The sequence below is a fragment of the Oncorhynchus gorbuscha genome, linkage group LG01 (genome assembly GCF_021184085.1).
Source record: "Oncorhynchus gorbuscha isolate QuinsamMale2020 ecotype Even-year linkage group LG01, OgorEven_v1.0, whole genome shotgun sequence".
NCBI classification, from domain to species: Eukaryota; Metazoa; Chordata; class Actinopteri; order Salmoniformes; family Salmonidae; genus Oncorhynchus; species Oncorhynchus gorbuscha.
In genome coordinates this window covers 42,897,342-42,916,488 of record NC_060173.1, presented here as the reverse complement: position 1 = coordinate 42,916,488, position 19,147 = coordinate 42,897,342, and the positions used below count along the sequence as shown (strand labels likewise).

General features: G+C 43.6%; 1 protein-coding gene across 1 annotated transcript in view; it reads left to right on the top strand.

Moving 5' to 3' along the window:
- Positions 1–734: 734 nt before the first annotated feature.
- jph3b (junctophilin 3b) overlaps positions 735–19,147 on the top strand; it is a 53,386-nt gene continuing 34,973 nt past the window's right edge. The window contains 3 exon segments of the mRNA XM_046353552.1: positions 735–2,023; positions 2,025–2,154; positions 17,872–18,673. Coding sequence (XP_046209508.1) covers positions 1,772–2,023; positions 2,025–2,154; positions 17,872–18,673 — 1,184 coding nt within the window. The 5' untranslated portion in view covers positions 735–1,771.

Here is a 19,147-nt window from a genome sequence, read left to right as displayed (position 1 = left end):
GATTACACCCTAAATCAGCTAGATGCAGGCAAGAGTGTGAAAGGCGGTATTGAATGTGTCTGTCTCATTGACTACTCAAATTTCTCTCGACCTGTGCACTTACGTTATAAACTTTAATTTGTAGGCTAGGTTGTAGCAACCTCATGATGGGTATAGGGAAAATGTTAGTACCGTGTAGTAGCCTAAACCTATCAATGTTACATCTAGCTGGGTGAGTGGGATATGAATGGTAGTAGTGGTGTGGACCATGTTAATTTCTTACTGATGTGGACACCAAGGAACTTGAAGCTCTGGACCTGCTCCACTACAGCCCCTTCGATGTGGATGGGGGCATGCTCAGCTGTCCATTTCCTGTAGTCCCCGAATCTCACAATGAAACAGAATTGTGAATACAATCTTACCACAAGTACGAATGCTGTCTAATAAACTATCGTATAAACAGATTTAGCGGTCTCTATCTATTACCTTATAATTTGCATACATGTTGATGAATCATGTTTTTATTCACAGACCAGAGATGGAGAGGTCAAAGGAGCTAAAGGCTTAAGAAAGCAAATTTAAAAAACATCTCTACTCTTCAGGGCAGCAAAAGAGAGAGGAGACAGAGGCTTGGATCTTATGCTGCCTCTGTCTCTTTAAAAACAGGAGCACGCATGTGAGGGGGAAGGGGTGTTGGCTAGTTGGAACAGTCCTCCTCTAATGAGGAGATTTGAGAGACACTGAAGAGAGAGAGAGAGAGAGAGAGAGAGAGAGACCCAACCATAAGGAGAAAGGGGGAAATGAGATGACAACAGAATGCAGGCTGTGATACATAAAAGAGCATGATGTATTGAGTCAAAGGAAAAGGAGAAATAAATCTGGATTTCTCACCGGCAAGGGAGCAAGAATAAAAGCATCAGTATCGCTAAACCACTTAAGGACGTGGATTAAAAAAGAGAGAGGGAAAGGGAAAGGAGAGGAGGAAAATAATCAGATCACTTGTTTATTTTCATGGTCCGTGTGCGCACTTGCTGTCGGTGAGAGTGTGCATATGTGTGTGCGCATATGGGAAGAGACTGCATTGCTGTTCACTAGCAGAGGCATCAGGAGAGAACCAAGCTGAATCCCTCTTTTCTTTCTCTCTCTCTATTTCTGTGTTGCACTGTGTGGCAGGAGCATGTTGGGTGGGTTGAGTACAAACGACAAGCTGAGCTAGCCAAAAGAGATGGACCTGTAACGCTGTAAATGCTGTTGGATCTGGCCAGTGGCTGTGTGGGATCCCAGGTTTCTAGGTGGAGCCTGGTGGTCTTCAGCTGCTAGGGAGAGTTAAAGCTAAAAGCCCCAGAGAGGAGGAGTCACAAGTATCTGGGAGTGTGCCGGCAGTGGGGCCCTGCGTGGAGGGAGGGGGCCTGAACCTAAACCCCAAAGAAAAGGAGTTTGCTGCGTTTGTGTTGGCAGGGAGGACGCATGGCTGGCGTGGGCCTTCCCCCTTCTGTGAGCTGCAGCTGTAGGAGATTGGACCGGGAGTGAAAGTGAACCAAACCTCCAGGATAATGGTTTGAAGAGGTTCCCACTGCTCCTCCCTGGCCTGACAGGAGGGACCCTACACTCTGGGGGTCTATTTTGCTTTTTCCTCTTTTTATTTTTCTCTTTAAGTCAACCCGGGGGATTTGTTTGGGTGTCTTCCCCCCCCCCCACACCTCATCATCATCACTAACCCCACCTCCATCTCTGTTTTTAGTTTGTTTTCTTTTTTTGAGATTTGGGGGATTTGCCAAAACCTATTTCATGCATGTCCACTGGGGGCAGGTTCAACTTTGATGATGGGGGGTCATACTGTGGGGGGTGGGAGGAAGGCAAAGCCCACGGCCATGGCATCTGTACTGGGCCGAAGGGCCAAGGCGAGTACTCAGGGTCCTGGAGCCATGGCTTTGAGGTGGTGGGGGTGTACACATGGCCCAGTGGGAACACCTACCAGGGCACCTGGGCGCAGGGCAAGCGCCATGGGATTGGAATGGAGAACAAGGGCAAGTGGGTGTATAAGGGGGGAGTGGACAAGTGGATTTAAGGGACGCTACGGCCTCAGGGAGAGCACCGGCACCAGCGGGAAGTACGAGGGGACCTGGAACAACGGTCTTCAGGACGGATACGGCACTGAGACCTACTCTGATGGAGGTAAGACCCAGACCCAGACTGAGCCATGTTTAATGGGTGAGTACCCTCTGTGTAAAGCATCAACATATGGATTTTGAGATACAGACCAGCAGGCCCATTCTTCCGAGTGAGTTGACAGTATTCGGGGAAACCTAGGTGGTAGGTGTCCCCACCCCACCCCCCTCCACCACACACACACACACATAATCTAAATGTCTCCTGCTTCATTCTTCTCCTATCTCTCAGACACTCTCTAATCTCTCTTTCTCCGTCCATCTGTCAATTGGGAAAGCAGATCCGTCTCCCCTGCTCGTGCTGCAGTGGGAGAGACATTCCGAGGCCCAAATTAAGGCCACCGGACTCCACATGCAGCCTGAGAGAGAGATTTCAGGTTACCCCCAAAGCATAGGGAACAAGCAGACAGACAGAATCATGGTAAACCTGGCTGGGAGGCCATAAGTACACACCTTGAAGCTGACAGTGATGAGAGTCTGGAAGTCCTTACTCTACCTCAAATTCACACACACTCTCTCTCTACTAAGGTGGATTTCAGATCCATTCTGATATATTTATCAAAACACTTCCTTAAGCAAGGCAACGGTACTTAAAACAATCACACAGTCAAAGAGCATGACGGTCTGTAGAATATTTTGATTTCTTCTGGTGAAACCTCCTGGTGCAACATCATAGTCTTAGAATAGAAGGTTCTATCTAGAACCTAAAAGGGTTGTCCAATGGATTGTCTCCATAGGAGAACCCTTTGAAGAATCCTTTTGGGTTCCATGGAGAAGCCAAAAAGGTTCTACATCAGTGGAGGCTGCTGAGGGGAGGATGGCTCATAATGATGGCTGGAATGGAGCGAATGGCATCAAACAAATAGAAACCAGCCATTACCACGAGACCGTCCTCCCCAATTACACCAAACTCACCAAACTCCTGTGTTCTACATGTAAGGTTGTTGTTTTTTTCTCTAATTTGATTTTGAATTCTCTTGTATTTTATATTCATAAAATGTGTGAAATTGTAAAATGCAGGGCTCCCTTGGTCTCAATGGGTATCCTTGTTAAAAATAGTAGAACCATTTTCACAGAGGGTTCTACATAGAACCAAAAAGTGTTCTACCTGGAACCAAAGAGTGTTCTAGCTGGAACCAAAAAGTGTTACCCTATGGAGACAACGAGGAACCCTTATGGAACCCTTTTATCTGAGAGTGCATTGTTAAAGTTATATAACTCTCTAGCACCAGAACCTTACACAACTATGCACCCAACCAACAGCCCAATGAACACTGGCTGAGTCAGGAGAGGAGGCTAATGAGGACAGAATATGCAGAATAGATATGACACAGACAATATCCACAATGATAACAGTTACAGTGTCAGCTCTGAAGTGAGCACCAGGCCAGCGAGGCTTTGTTATAATGAAATGAGTATGAGGCATAAGATAAAGAAAGGGGGTTGGAGAAGACAGACTGGTAGATGAAGATGGAAAAGCCTACGATAGAATAGTGTACTATTTTCATATGAGAGACACTCCAGAGAAACTTCAAATCTACTGTATTCATTATGTAACACTTCAATGTGTCCGTAAATCAGTCAGTGTCTTTAAAATACTCCAAAATACTCTTCCTGTCTGAAGGCTTCAGCATTTTATGCCCAACAACAATTGCTATCAGTTGATTACACCATCTAACATTGACAATAAGGAAGTCTTGCATTCTACACCCGAACTTTGCTCACACCCTGCCTATCATACCACTCCTCAGGAGAAGGATCTATGCCCGGAGCAGTTGTTTTTCTCTATATTTATATCTGTCTACCTCGTTCCACTGCATTACAGCAGTGGCGCCTCTGTCTCTGTACAGCAAGTTGCTGTGGGAACCCACACAGACATGCAGCAGGGCTGCGTGTCACAGGGGACTCAGTGTTGCTCACTCTGATTGGCTGGCTGACTCTGCTAATGTTGTTTACTTACTTGAGCAGTGAGCGCTTATCTGGCTGCTACATCATAATCACAGAAGAAATTGACAGAGAGGGGGAGACAAAGATACAGAGAGGTTACAGTAGCATTGTCTTTGCTCTCAGGAGGGGTTAGAAATGGTATACTGTCAATGGCCATGGAATGAGGAACCCATCCAAGGAGCTATCTAAGGAGAACACTACAACAGTGCCTGTAAAAGAGAAGTTACTACATGTCATGTAGTGTTTTTGATGGTTGTTGACACTCCACCTTGATTGCTGATTAGCACATCTGTGATTGGGAATAAAGCAAACTCACTGTACTGGGAGCTACAGGAAACTGTCCTGACAGTTGTTTCTGGATATGAGTCAATATTACAGTGCAGTAGCCTGTATGATTTGACCTCTGACCTACATACTGAACCATCATGGTTGTTTAGAAATGGTTTGTGCCCTGTAGAGATGAGGAGGGGCCTAATTTTGTAGATGGCCAGGCGATTTAGGTGATTGTATCCTTGGGCAAAGTGTGTTATCTAAGTTACTGAGGTAATCTTTTTGCTGTTGAAACCGATTATGTTAATGAGACCAAAGAGACACCAAGAGCAGTTCCTCAAAATGATGAACACGATGTGAACAAACGTTTGTGATGTCCCAATTCAATTTTTTGAGGGGAATTAACGTTCAAATCATAATTCAATTTTTTAGGATGTTTCTATGAGTTAAATAATCCTTAAATGGACAAATCTAAGACTGGGGCACATCATCGCCTCTCAAAAACTAAATCCCTTAACCGGATAACATCCGTAGTCGATTTAAGCTTACTGAGAGATTTAGCTTTTAAACTGCAGCTCATTTTGAATGTTGCCATTTCTCTAGCAGTTTCGCTAGCTGTAGTCTGTCCTGGATTGCAGTCTGTCTGTGTCTGTTCTAGCCAGCTCTTCTATAGTTCTCTTGCAAGCAGAGTGACATCAAACATTCCCATTGTCACATGATGCTCCTGTTTCAGAAGATGACACACACATTACGAAAGTAGCACCTGCTTACAGTCCAGACCTATCTTACAACACTGCTGTAGCGTGTCTCCTGTTCTGTCCCATGCACATTGCTCTGTGTCTCTCTCTCACACAATCACACACAAAAACACTCAAATCTGATCTGCAAGTGCTGACTTGATGAAATATAAACATGTTAATAATTCATTGAAGAGTTCATCCAAACACACTTTTTGCCATCCTTACTCCAGTTTGAATATCCTCTGTTATGAATTGTACACACTATGCGGTCGAGGGCTTTGTGTTGCATATTGGGGGGGGTCCAGGTCAATTGGTTCCAGTCAACACCCTGGGGGTTCAGGGGTAGACTTTGAGGTAGCCTACGTTTGGTGGGTGTGGCTTGAAGTAATGAGTGACATATTTGAAGGGCAGCGGTGTATTTTGAACCCACAGCCCAACCCCCTTCCCGGTTTGTCAACTGGTTGTTCAGAACATCACTGTTGCCCTTTGATTGAACATTGCATTAAAACAATTTGTCCTGAACACAGCTCTGGTGTCTTTTCTACTCCAAAATGAATGAAAATAAAATGATGGTAAGGCCATTAAAAGATCATTTCCCCCTCCAAAAATGAGGCTAACAACATATAAGCATGATCACCTGTAGCCCTGATGCAGCATAGTGGCTGAACCATAGGGTTGCCCATCTGTATTTGTGCTAATCATTAGCTAGATCAGTGCTTCCTAAACCCTTTCATTATGGGGGAACAGCATCTGCTGAAAAATATAATAAAGGAGAAATAAACCATCGAACCGCTGTGCAATGTCACAATCATCCCCATCAATGAAAACTAAGGTGGGCCAATTTCTTTTCTCAGTTGAAATCAAATGTAAAGGTGGTTCTGAAGCATTCTTAGGGTGATTATTAGGTTGCATTAACATGATGAGTGCTTTCCCCCAAAACATGTTGGCCTTCAAATGTGTTTTCTAAACATAAATATGGAGGATTGGTTTGGTTGCTGCTGCTGATGGTCAGAGTCTGTGAGACAGGCATGCTGCCTCTGACTGGGGAGATAATCAAAATCAAATCAAATTGTATGTGTCACATGAGTGGAATACAACTGGTGTAGACTTTTCCATGGAATGCTTGCTTAAGAACCCTTTCCAACTAGGCATAGTTTAAATATAGTAATACAAATAGTAACACATTAGATATCAATGAAGATACACACGAATGGAGCTTTATACAGGGAGTACCAGTACCAGATCAATGTGCAGAGAGGTACAAGGTATTGGAGGGACATGTACATGAAACAGGCTTGCTTGAGCCTACTGCTTGAGGTTCAGAGAAACAGCCCTTCTCTAATTCTGTAGCCTTCTAGAAACCAGTTTATAATACTAGCAAATTTGACTTTGAACTCACATAATTTTACCTAATATAACCGTTACCAATTATCAGTCATTTTGAGAAATACCGCTCACAATATAGTGGCACAGCAGAAGAGCGCTTCATTGGTTTATAGTTAATCCATAAGGAGCTCTTTGATCATGGGATGAAATACTATAAAGCAAAAAGAAGTTGCTGCTGGATAGTAAACACTGCGGAACAGCCTTTGTGTAAACAAACTTCCAGAAGTAGTCAAAGTCTTATTTAAAATCCTTTCGTTTATTATGATCACGAACCCCCTGTCCCCCACCGCAAGTTATGCGCCTGTATGCGGCGTATTACAGTGGGCTCCAAAATGACTGGCACCCCTGACTGGCAATGCACAAACAATACTTAAACAAATATAAACACTATAATTAGAGATTAACTCAAAATACCAACATGTGAGAAATACTGTACTTTAATAATGTTTCAATGGAACCAACCAAAATCATACAATTATTTAATACAAAATACATTTAACCAAAATCAAGGTTTCATAATTATTGGCACTCCTCATTTAGCACTTAGTGCAACCACCTCTGGCAAGGATAACAGCATGGAGTCTTTTCCTGTAATGTTTGACAAGGTTAAGGAACACATTTGGAGGGATTTTGGACCATTCCTCTATGTAGATCCTTTCAAACTCCTTCACATTCTTGGATTTGCGCTTATCAACTGTCCTCTTCCACTCAGCCCACAGGTATTCGTTTGGATTGAGGTCCGGCGACTGAGATGACCATGGCTGAACATTGATTTTGTTGTCACAGAACCATTTCTGTGTGGATCTTGAGGTATGTTTCGGGTCATTGTCTTGTTGGAAAGTCCACCTACAGCTAAGTCCCAGCCTTCTGGCAGAGGCAACCAGATTGTCAGACAAAATTGCCTGATACTTGGTAGAATTCATTATGCCATCAATCTTAACCAGTGCCCTTGGATCTCTGGAATTAAAACAGCCCCAAAACATCACTGACCCCCCTCCATATTTCACAGTGGGTATGAGGTGCCTCTCCTTGTATACATCTCTGTTTTGACGCCAAACATCTGACCAAAACGTTCAATTTTGGTCTCATCTGACCAGAGCACCTTCCAGTCATAATTTAAATGACGTTTGACAAACTCCAAGCGCTTGCATCTGTGTCTTGGGGCTTTCATCTCGCAACCCTTCCAAATAGCCTGTGGTTGTGGAGGTGGCGTCTGATGGTGCTTTTTTTTTTAAACCTGGTGACCCCAAGACGCCACCAAGGCCTGCAATTCTTTCACAGTGATTCTTGGGGATTTTGTTGCTTCTCTCACCATCCTCCTCCCTATCCTGGGGAACAAAATGCATTTGCGTCCTCTACCCGTGAGGATTTTAACTGTTCCATATCTTTTGAATTTTCTAATAATTGCCCTGACAGTGCTCAGTGGTATACTCAATTGTTTGTGGATCTTCCTGTAGCCATTACCAGATTTATGAAGGTTTATGACCATCTGTCTCTTTTGAACTGCTAGTTCTTTTGTTTTCTTCATGGTGTTGGATGACAAAAGGATATTGCATGTGTGTTACCACATTTTTATACTCTAGTGAAACAGGAAGTTGATGTCATGGCTCAATATAGTTCCTTAAGACTTAGATCAACTTAAATAAGTGGAAATTAATTTGTGGTTTAATTTTGGTAGATGTTATTTACAATAATCTTTAAGGGTGCCATTCATTGTGAAACCTTGATTTGGAGGACATTGATTTTTAATTAAATCACTCAATTATTTTGTTTGGTTCCATTGAAACATTATTAAAGTACAGTATTTCTCACATGTTGGTATTTTGAGTTTATCTCTAATTATATTTGGTTTATATTTGTTTAAGCATTGTTTGTGCATTGCCAGTCAGGGGTGCCAGTAATTTTGGAGCCCACTGTTTATCAAAATGAGAGCCATCATTTGATTACAGGTTGAGTAAACTTGGAAAAAGTAATGCAATCTCGATTGGAAGGAATATACAAACAGCCAAGTTCAGCCTAAAAAAACAGAACAACGCACATTGTTAAATACACTATAATAAATTATGTTTGGGCGCATAATCAAATCAGGGTTGCTGTGATGTGTCCGCGTCTCTGATCTTTCCGCGTTTAACCATTTGTGCTGCCGCCTGTACTGCTGTTCTAACGCATCTCGCAGCACTCCGGATGAAAACCTCCATCGATTTCGTTTTGACATGTGAGTTGCAGAGTCCATAGAAAACTAAAGATTCTTAGAAGATTATTGTAGGCTAAATGCATTACATACTAGGCCTTAATGTAAACAAGCTGTGCATGAAAACGACGGAAAGTGTTTTCGGGTGCGTTTCTTTCCAAATGTTAGCTGTTTTCATGGCTGTGGGGAAATTAAATAATATGCTCCCTGATTATTAACTCGACCGAGAGATGCCTCCACAATGCATAATTTTCTACTACGCCCGAGTTAACCGATGAAACTACTTACTGTAGCTTCATTCTGAAATGAAATAGGTTTTCCGACTTCCTGATCGAGCTGTAAGGGCACATAGCCCGTGGGAATCCATGGGATCAATGGATCCCCAAAGACTCAGTTTACCCATGCCGCCCTCTCCTGAGAGAGAGACATCCATCTCTTCCCTACTTTCTTTATGCTTGACCTCCTTCACTGAGAAAATCTGCTGTTGCAGGTCGGGAACACACCAGTCTTTCATTACGGCCTTATTCTAGTTAATGTGTCTGCAAACTATAACAACAATATAATATGCTGTGTCATGGACCTGATCACACTTTCAAGAGAGGAGAAGTCACTTATCTGTGTATGTGGACTCTGTTCCAGCCAGACATAACCCACGTTATTTCAGTCAGGAGTTTATTTCAGCTGTGTCAGCAAAAGCTGTAAAAATACAACATTTTCAAAGACATGTGGAAGAAGCCCTCATACTCCTACTCACACACAGACACACACTCACACATTCTCAACCCCCCCATCTCTCGTTATCTTTCTCTCTCCCTCTGTATTTCTCTCTTTACCTTTGGAGAGTCTGTGCTGGAGTTAGAGACAGTGGGTGAAGGTGCGGAGCAGAGAGCTGGAGAACAGGAAGTGATCCTGGATAGAAATATGAGATGTGCCAGAGCAGAGCTGGAAGGCACTGGCTAATTTAATTCTGTCTGTCTTGCTGTCACTGTCTTTCTCTGTGGGAATATAAATGTATCCTATCAATTGAGGCCTGTGTTTGATTCATCATATGTCACACAGCTGTTGACTGATCAGGCTGGTGTGGCCAGATGTCGGCCAGCTGTCTGTGACAGGAAGAGTATTTTGGAGTATTTTAAAGACACTGACTGATTTACGGACACATTGAAGTGTTACATAATGAATACTGTAGATCTGAAGTCTCTCTGGAGTGTCTCTCATATGAAAATAGTACACTATGCTATCGTATGCTTTTCCATCTTCATCTACCAGTCTGTCTTCTCCAACCCCCCCCAACACAGAAATATACAAATTATACAAAAAACACACACAAACCAAATGTTATTGGTCACATACACATGGTTAGTAGATGTTATTGCGAGTCTAGTGAAATGCTTACGCTTCAGCAGTATCTAACAGGTAATATCTAACAATACCACAACAAAACCTAATATCTAACAATTCCACAACAAAACCTAATACACACAATCTAGTAAAGGAATGGGATAAGAATATATAATATACAAGTATAAAATATATACAGTGGGCAAAAAAGTATTTAGTCAGCCACCAATTGTGCAAGTTCTCCCACTTAAGATGAGAGAGGCCTGTAATTTTCATCACTTCAACTATGACAGACAAAATGAGAAAAAAAATCACATTGTAGGATTTTTAAATTAATTTATTTGCAAATTATGGTGGAAAGTTAGTATTTGGTCACCAACAAGCAAGCAAGATTTCTGGCTCTCACAGACCTGTAACTTCTTCTTTGAGAGGCTCCTCTGTCCTCCACTCGTTACCTGTATTAATGGCACCTGTTTGAATTTGTTATCAGTATAAAAGACACCTGTCCACAACCTCAAACAGTCACACTCCAAACTCCACTATGGCCAAGACCAAAGAGCTGTCAAAGGACACCAGAAACAAAATTGTAGACCTGCACCAGGCTGGGAAGACTGAATCTGCAATAGGTAAGCAGCTTGGTTTGAAGAATTCAACTGTGAGAGATATTATTAGGAAATGGAAGACATACAAGATCACTGATAATCTCCCTCGATCTGGGGCTCCATGCAAAATCTCACCCCGTGGGGTCAAAATGATCACAACAACAGTGAGCAAAAATCCCAGAACCACACGGGGTAACCTAGTGAATGACCTGCAGAGAGCTGGGACCAAAGTAACAAAGCCTACCATCAGTAACACACTACGCCGCCAGGGACTCAAATCCTGCAGTGCCTGACGTGTCCCCCTGCTTAAGTCAGTACATGTCCACCCGTCTGAAGTTTGCTAGAGAGCATTTGGAAGATCCAGAAGAAGCTTGGGAGAATGTCATATGGTCAGATGAAACCAAAATATAACTTTTTGGTAAAAACTCGTGTTTGGAGGACAAAGAATGCTGAGTTGCATCCAAAGAACACCATACCTACTGTGAAGCATGTGAGTAGAAACATCATGCTTTGGGGCTGTTTTTCTGCAAAGGGACCAGGACGACTGATCCGTGTAAAGGAAAGAATGAATGGGGTCATGTATCGTGAGATTTTGAGTGAAAACCTCCTTCCATCAGCAAGGGCATTGAAGATGAAACGTGACTGGGTCTTTCAGCATGTCAATCATCCCAAACATACCGCCCGGGCAACGAAGGAGTGGCTTCGTAAGAAGCATTTCAAGGTCCTGGAGTGGCCTAGCATTTCAAGGTCCTGGAGTGGCCTCTCAACCCCATAGAAAATCTTTGGAGGGAGTTGAAAGTCCGTGTTTCCCAGCAACAGCCCCAAAACATCACTGCTCTAGAGGAGATCTGCATGGAGGAATGGGCCAAAATACCAGCAACAGTGTGTGAAAACCTTGTGAAGACAGAAAACGTTTGACCTCTGTCATTGCCAACAAAGGGTATATAACAAAGTATTGAGATAAACTTTTTGTTATTGACCAAATACTTATTTTCCACCATAATATGCAAATAAATTCATTAAAAATCCTACAATGTGATTTTCTGGATTTTCTTCTTCTCATTTTGTCTGTCATAGTTGAAGTGTACCTATGATGAAATTACAGGCCTCTATCTCATCTTTTTAAGTGGGAGAACTTGCACAATTGGTGGCTGACTAAATAATGTTTTGCCCCACTGTATATAGGCCTGGCAGTATACAGCCCAGAGAAGATGCAGATGCCCACCCAGCTTCAGTCAGACTGCCAGGCCTGTTCTGAAGAGTAGTAGGTTTCAATAGGTTTCCATTCTAACTGTGGCGGCAGAAGTAGCAGCAGCACCAGTATCAGCAGCACCTCTAGCAGAAGTATCAGCAGCACCACTAGCAGCAGTAGCAGAAGTATCAGCAGCACCACTAGCAGCAGCAGTAGAAGCAGCACCTCTAGCAGCAATAGCAGCAGCACCTCTAGCAGCAGTAGCAGCAGTAGCAGCAGCACCTCTAGCAGCAGTAGCAGCAGCACATCTAGCAGCAGTAGCAGAAGTATCCGCAGCCCCACTAGCAGCAGTAGCAGCAGCTCCTATATCAGCCGAAGCAGCAGTAGCAGCAGAACCTTTATCAGCAGTAGCAGCAGCACCTCTAGCAGCAGTAGCAGCAGCAGCAGTGTGTTGCTGTGGGGGTGGGGATATCCAACACTCTCTCTGCTGTTGCCTTATTGAGCCATCCAACCCTATGCATTTCACTGACATGCCAGCCCACAGAGATCAATAAAGGCAAAGAGGACAGGGGAGTGTGTGTGTGTGTGTGTGTGTGTGTGTGTGTGTGTGTGTGTGTGTGTGTGTGTGTGTGTGTGTGTGTGTGTGTGTGTGTGTGTGTGTGTGTGTGTGTGTGTGTGTGTGTGTGTGTGTGTGTGTGTGTGTGTGTGTGTGTGTGTGTGTGTGTGTGTGTGTGCGCGTGTGCTTGGGGTTAGGGAGTTTGGAAAAGGAGTGATACAAACAGAGATACTGAGATTGGTTGGAATCCTTATAGGGGCCTAAATGTGCTGATTCCACACATAAGCAGCATATTATAGAATGCTTGGCACGTTGAATCACAGAGCAAGAGGAGCTATTACATCAGAGGGTTTGCTCAGTCTTTGGCAGCACGGAAAGGACAGAATATAGATAGGCTGATACTGTATATAGATGGATCCCATAGATCCGGCAGTGTGTGTGTAGTGTGTATGTGTGCGTGTAAGTGAGGAAGATATAGAGAGAGAGGAACAGAGAGAAACCGAGAGCGACAGATAGAGAGAGAGGCCGTGAATTGTCCTAGATTTAAGCACCACACAGTTGGACCTAAGCTGTAATGGGAAATAGAGGAGAAATCCTGCTACATCTAAAATACCAGCTACTAAGGCAGTATACAGAGGAAAAGTACTGGATTGCGCCTATTCACAGACAAAATAGACTCAGAGTGTAGTTCACGTTTTGAAACCATGCTACTATCTCTAAAGAAAGGCCTGTAATGATTCAAAACTGTCAAAACATCATGTCATGTATCGCATCAGGCTGAAAATCTGTCACATAACCTCACATAATAGTATAGCACTGAACTGAATTACGGAATCCAGAGAGCGGGTCAATCTCAGAGTGAAGCATTATTGTTTTGGAATGACAATTGGAACCTAATCTTTGACCCTGGCCAGTCAGGATTAGTTTGCTACCTCTACAGTGCATTTGTAAAGAATTCAGACCCCCTGGTTTTTTCCACATTTTGTGACGTTACAGCCTTATTCTAAAATTGATTAAATACATGTTTTTCCTCTTCAATCAACACACAATACCCCATAATGACAAAGCGAAAACAGGTTTTTAGACATTTCTACACATTTTTGCAAATAAAAAACAGAAATACCTTATTTATATAAGTATTCAGACCATTCGTTATGAGACTCGAAACTGAGCTCAGGTACATCCTGTTTCCAGGAACATCCTTGAAATGTTTCTACAACTTGATTGGAGTTCACCTGTGGTAAATTCAATTGCTTGGACATGATTTGGAAAGGCACACACCTGTCTATATAAGGTCCCACAGTTAAGAAAATAGCTGTGCAGCGACGCTCCCCATCCAACCTGACAGAGCTTGAGAGGATCTGCAGAGAAGAATGAGAGAAACTCCACAAATACAGGTGTGCCGAGCTTGTAGCATCATACCCAAGAAGACTTGAGGCTGTAATCGCTGCCAAAGGTGATTCAACAAAGTACTGAGTAAAGGGTCTGAATACTTATGTAAATGTGATATTTCAGTTTTAGTATTTTTTTTGTAAATTTTCCAACATTTCAAAAACCTGTTTTTAGCTTTGTCATTATGGGGTATTGTGTATGGATTAATTGTGTGTAAAAATAAACAATTTAATCCATTTTCGAATACTGCTGTAAAGTAACACAATGTGGAATAAGTCAAAGGGTCTGAATACTTTCCGAATGCACTGTATATAGGACTATTCTGAGACGTGATCTGCCAGAGGGGTTGGCAGACAAGATGATAAACAGCTGCCATACTGGACATCTCAGGGAAAATAACATTCCATTATTTTGTTGGCAAAATGTCCCATAAATAACGGTGCTGACAGGAAATGGGATGGACATGGTGATAGATGTTATAAGTGCTCTTCACTTACTTAGTACCTCTCCACAGTTTCAGTCATACTTACATATACTGAGTGTACAAAAGATTAAGGACCGCCCTTTCCATGTCATAGACTGACAAGGAGAATACATGGTAAAATCTATGATCCCTTATTGATGACACGTGTTAAATCCACTTCAATCAGTGTAGATGAAAGGAAGGAGAGAGGTTAAAGTTTTTTTAAGCTTTGAAACAATTGAGACATGGATTGTGTGTGCCATTCAGAGGGTGAATGGGAAAAACAAAATATTTAAGTGCCTTTGAACAGGGTATGATAGTAGGTGCCAGGCACATCAGTTTGTGTCAAGAACTGCAACGGTGCTGGGTTTTTCACATTTCCTGTGTGTATCGAAAATGGTCCACCACCCAAAAGTCACCCAGCCAACTTGAGTCAACATGGGCCAGCATCCCTGTGGAACGCTTTCTACACCTTGTAGAGCCCATCCCAACGAATTGAGGCTGTTCTGATGACAAAACATGTTCTTAATGTTTTTTACACTCAGTGTATATTGATGACAAGCATAGAGTAATAATACTATCTTTAGTATAGTAGTGTTGGTAGTAGTAGTAGTAGTAGTGGTAGTGTTGGTACTGGTAGTGGTACTGGTAGTAGTAGTGGTGGTACTGGTAGTAGTGGTGGTGGTGGTATTGGTAGTAGTAGTAGTGGTACTGGTAGTAATAGTGGTAGTGGTGGTACTGGTAGTAGTAGTAGTAGTAGTAGTAGTGGTACTGGTGGTAGTAGTAGTAGTAGTAGTGGTACTGGTGGTAGTAGTAGTAGTAGTAGTAGTAGTAGTAGTGATGGTATTGGTAGTAGTGGTACTGGTAGTAGTAATGGTGGTACTGGTAGTAGTAGTAATGGTGGTACTGGTAGTAGTAGTAGTAGTGGTACTGGTAGTTGTTTTGTTGGTACTGGTAGTAGTCGTAGTAGTGGTACTGGTAATAGTAGTAGTGGTACTGGTAGTAGTAGTAGTAGTGGTGGTACTGGTAGTGGTGGTACTGGTAGTAGTAGTAGTTGTGGTACTGGTACTGGTAGTTGTAGTAGTTGTGGTACTGGTAGTAGTAGTAGTGGTACTGGTAGTTGTAGTAGTTGTGGTACTGGTAGTAGTAGTTGTGGTACTGGTAGTAGTAGTTGTGGTACTGGTAGTAGTAGTAGTGGTAGTAGTAGTAGTAGTAGTAGTAGTGGTACTGGTAGTAGTAGTAGTAGGGGTACTGGTAGTTGTAGTAGTTGTGGTACTGGTAGTAGTAGTGGTACTGGTAGTAGTGGTACTGGTACTGGTAGTAGTGGTACTGGTAGTAGTGGTACTGGTAGTTGTAGTAGTTGTGGTACTGGTAGTAGTAGTGGTACTGGTAGTAGTAGTAGTAGTGGTACTGGTAGTAGTAGTGGTACTGGTAGTAGTGGTACTGGTAGTAGTGGTGGTACTGGTAGTAGTAGTGGTTTTGTTGGTACTGGTAGTAGTCGTAGTAGTGGTACTGGTAATAGTAGTAGTGGTACTGGTAGTACTGGTGGTACTGGTAGTAGTAGTAGTGGTACTGGTGGTAGTAGTAGTAGTGGTACTGGTAGTAGTAGTAGTGGTACTGGTAGTAGTAGTAGTGGTACTGGTTGTAGTAGTAGTAGTGGTACTGGTGGTAGTAGTAGTTGTGGTACTGGTAGTTGTAGTAGTTGTGGTACTGGTAGTTGTAGTAGTTGTGGTACTGGTAGTTGTAGTAGTTGTGGTACTGGTAGTAGTAGTAGTGGTACTGGTAGTAGTGGTACTGGTAGTAGGGGTACTGGTAGTTGTAGTAGTTGTGGTACTGGTAGTAGTAGTAGTTGTGGTACTGGTAGTAGTAGTAGTAGTGGTACTGGTAGTAGTAGTAGTGGTACTGGTAGTAGTGGTACTGGTAGTTGTAGTAGTTTTGGTACTGGTAGTAGTAGTAATTGTGGTACTGGTGGTAGTAGTAGTTGTGGTACTGGTAGTTGTAGTAGTTGTGGTACTGGTAGTTGTAGTAGTTGTGGTACTGGTAGTAGTAGTAGTGGTACTGGTAGTAGTGGTACTGGTAGTAGTGGTACTGGTAGTTTTGGTACTGGTAGTTGTAGTAGTTGTGGTACTGGTAGTAGTAGTAGTACTAGTAGTAGTAGTGGTACTAGGTAGTAGTACTGGTAGTAGTGGTACTGGTAGTTGTAGTAGTTTTGGTACTGGTAGTAGTAGTAATTGTGGTACTGGTAGTAGTACTAGTAGTGGTGGTACTGGTAGTAGTACTAGTAGTGGTACTGGTAGTAGTGGTACTGGTAGTAGTAGTGGTACTGGTAGTAGTAGTAGTAGTGGTACTGGTAGTAGTGGTACTGGTAGTAGTGGTACTGGTAGTTGTAGTAGTAGTGGTACTGGTAGTAGTGGTACTGGTAGTAGTAGTAGTGGTACTGGTAATAGTGGTACTGGTAGTTGTAGTAGTAGTGGTACTGGTAGTGGTAGTAGTGGTACTGGTAGTAGTGGTACTGGTAGTTGTACTGGTAGTAGTGGTACTGGTAGTTGTAGTAGTTGTGGTACTGGTAGTAGTAGTAGTAGTAGTGGTACTGGTAGTAGTGGTACTGGTAGTTGTAGTAGTTGTGGTACTGGTAGTAGTTGAAGCATTCATTGTCTCAGGTAAGATGCAGACCATGCTGGGCAGCGATTATTACTGTAGTTCCATGAGCTGAGTCCCGACAGAGGGATTTACACATAGTAGACCCTTGTTGAGATATGAAACGACTCCTCCCTCCCCAGTTCTCACTCTCCCCCTCTCAATGGCTGGAGCACATTAAAAGCATGTCATCACATTTTTCCCCAAATATGACTTTCAGGAAAGTGTGGGGGAAAACATTTAATGGTGTTGCATTAATGAACGTGAACTGTAAGTGAATTTGTCCCAATACTTTTGGTCCCCTAAAATGAGGGGGACTATGTACAAAAAGTACTGTAATTTCTAAACGGTTCACCCGATATGGATGAAAATACCCTCAAATTTAAGCTGACAGACAGACAGTACGTCAAAATACAGAGTGTACAGAGAAGTACAGAGCCAAAACAACAACAAATTGTCACTGTCCCAATACTTTTGGAGCTCACTGTATGTGCAATGTTCAGAGAAAGTGAGGAGCTTTGACGTGGGTGCTAAAAAGATTGGAGGAGAAAATGATTGATTGGTTTGTTCTATGAACAGGGAATGAAAGGGAGAGCAGACACAGAGGGAGCTTTGGTATTGTTCTATAAAGCATTAAGTGAGAAGACGGTTGTCATGTAGTGTATTTTGTTGTCTGCTAGCAATCATACCATTCCCTTTTGAAGAACCTAAAGAGTGGGTATGAGTCTAAGGGGATAATATCATTGCTCTCTGCCCAGGAGTTCAGCCCTACAGCTGACCTGTTACTGGTGGTCTGGTGTCTAAATGCTAACAATGTGATACAACAAGGTCTCACTGTGAGGGTGAACAAACATCATATCTCGCAGTACCACCAGACACCTTAGGCCCATATCTCCCTCACTAGTGTTGTGGTTGTCCTTGAAATATATGAAAATGAATTATTTATTGATATGCTGTTATATCATAGTGGCATGCATTGTAACATTTGTCTCTGTGTCTTTCTGCAGGTACGTACCAAGGCCAGTGGGTGGGGGGGATGCGGCATGGATACGGCATGCGGCAGAGTGTGCCATACGGCATGGCAGCCGTCATCCGCTCTCCGCTGCGTACCTCCATAAACTCCTTGCGCTCGGAGCACAGTAACGGGACGGCTCTGCTCGCGGACCGGGCCGGCGTGGGGAGTGTGGGCGGGACAGGCTCCACCAGCAGTCCGGCAGTGTCGCGGGGGGGCTTCGTGCTGACGGCTCACAGCGAGGCAGAGCTGCTGAAGGGCAAGAAAAAGGGTCTGTTCCGAGGTCGCTCCATCCTCAGCGGACTCAAACTGAGGAAGTCAGAGTCCAAGAGCTCCCTGGCCAGCCAGCGCTCCAAGCAGAGCTCGTTCCGCAGTGAGGCGGGCATGAGCACGGTCAGCTCGGTCAACTCTGACATCAACTCCACCATCAGCCTGGGAGAGGGCGAAGCCGAGCTGGCCGTCGCCGAGGACGACGTGGACGCCACAGCAACGGAGACCTACTGCGGCGAGTGGAAGAACGACAAGCGCACAGGCTGTGGGGTGAGCCGGCGCTCGGACGGCCTGCACTATGAGGGGGAGTGGGTGGGAAACAAGCGGCACGGGTACGGCTGCACCACCTTCCCTGACGGGACCAAGGAGGAGGGCAAGTACAAGCAGAACGTCCTGGTGAGCGGCAAAAGGAAGAACCTAATCCCCCTCCGAGCCAGTAAGATCAGAGAGAAGGTGGACCGGGCTGTGGACACGGCTGAAAAGGCTGCGGACATCGCCAATCAGAAGGCTGAGATCGCCATGTCCAGGTAAGACCTAGCAGCAGGTCCATGTATAGGCCTTAAGCCTAATTTACACCGTCCCGCTTCTTTGCTGTCCTCTAGGTCAACTCAAATTAAATGATCCAATTCGTACGTCCAGTCCCTAAATCTCTGCGACCACAGAACACTTTTCAAGGGAGTTGCCCTGATGAGGATGTGGACAACTGTGCGGAAAGGGGCGGACTTAAGGGGAAGGTGTAAATCACTAGTAGGCCTTATTAGGAGCAGGTCCATGTGTAGGCCTTACTAGCAGCAGGTCTATGTGTAGGCCTTACTACAGTAGTCTGTGTTTAGTTTCAAATTTCAAGTTTTATTTGTAACATGCACAAGTACAGTGAAATGTTTAACTTGCAAGCCCTTCCCAACAGTGCAGTACTCAATATCAAGATAGTATAGCAACACAAAAAGAAATAGGAAATAAGAAAGGAAGAACCACATTTACAATGTGCAGGGATACTGGAG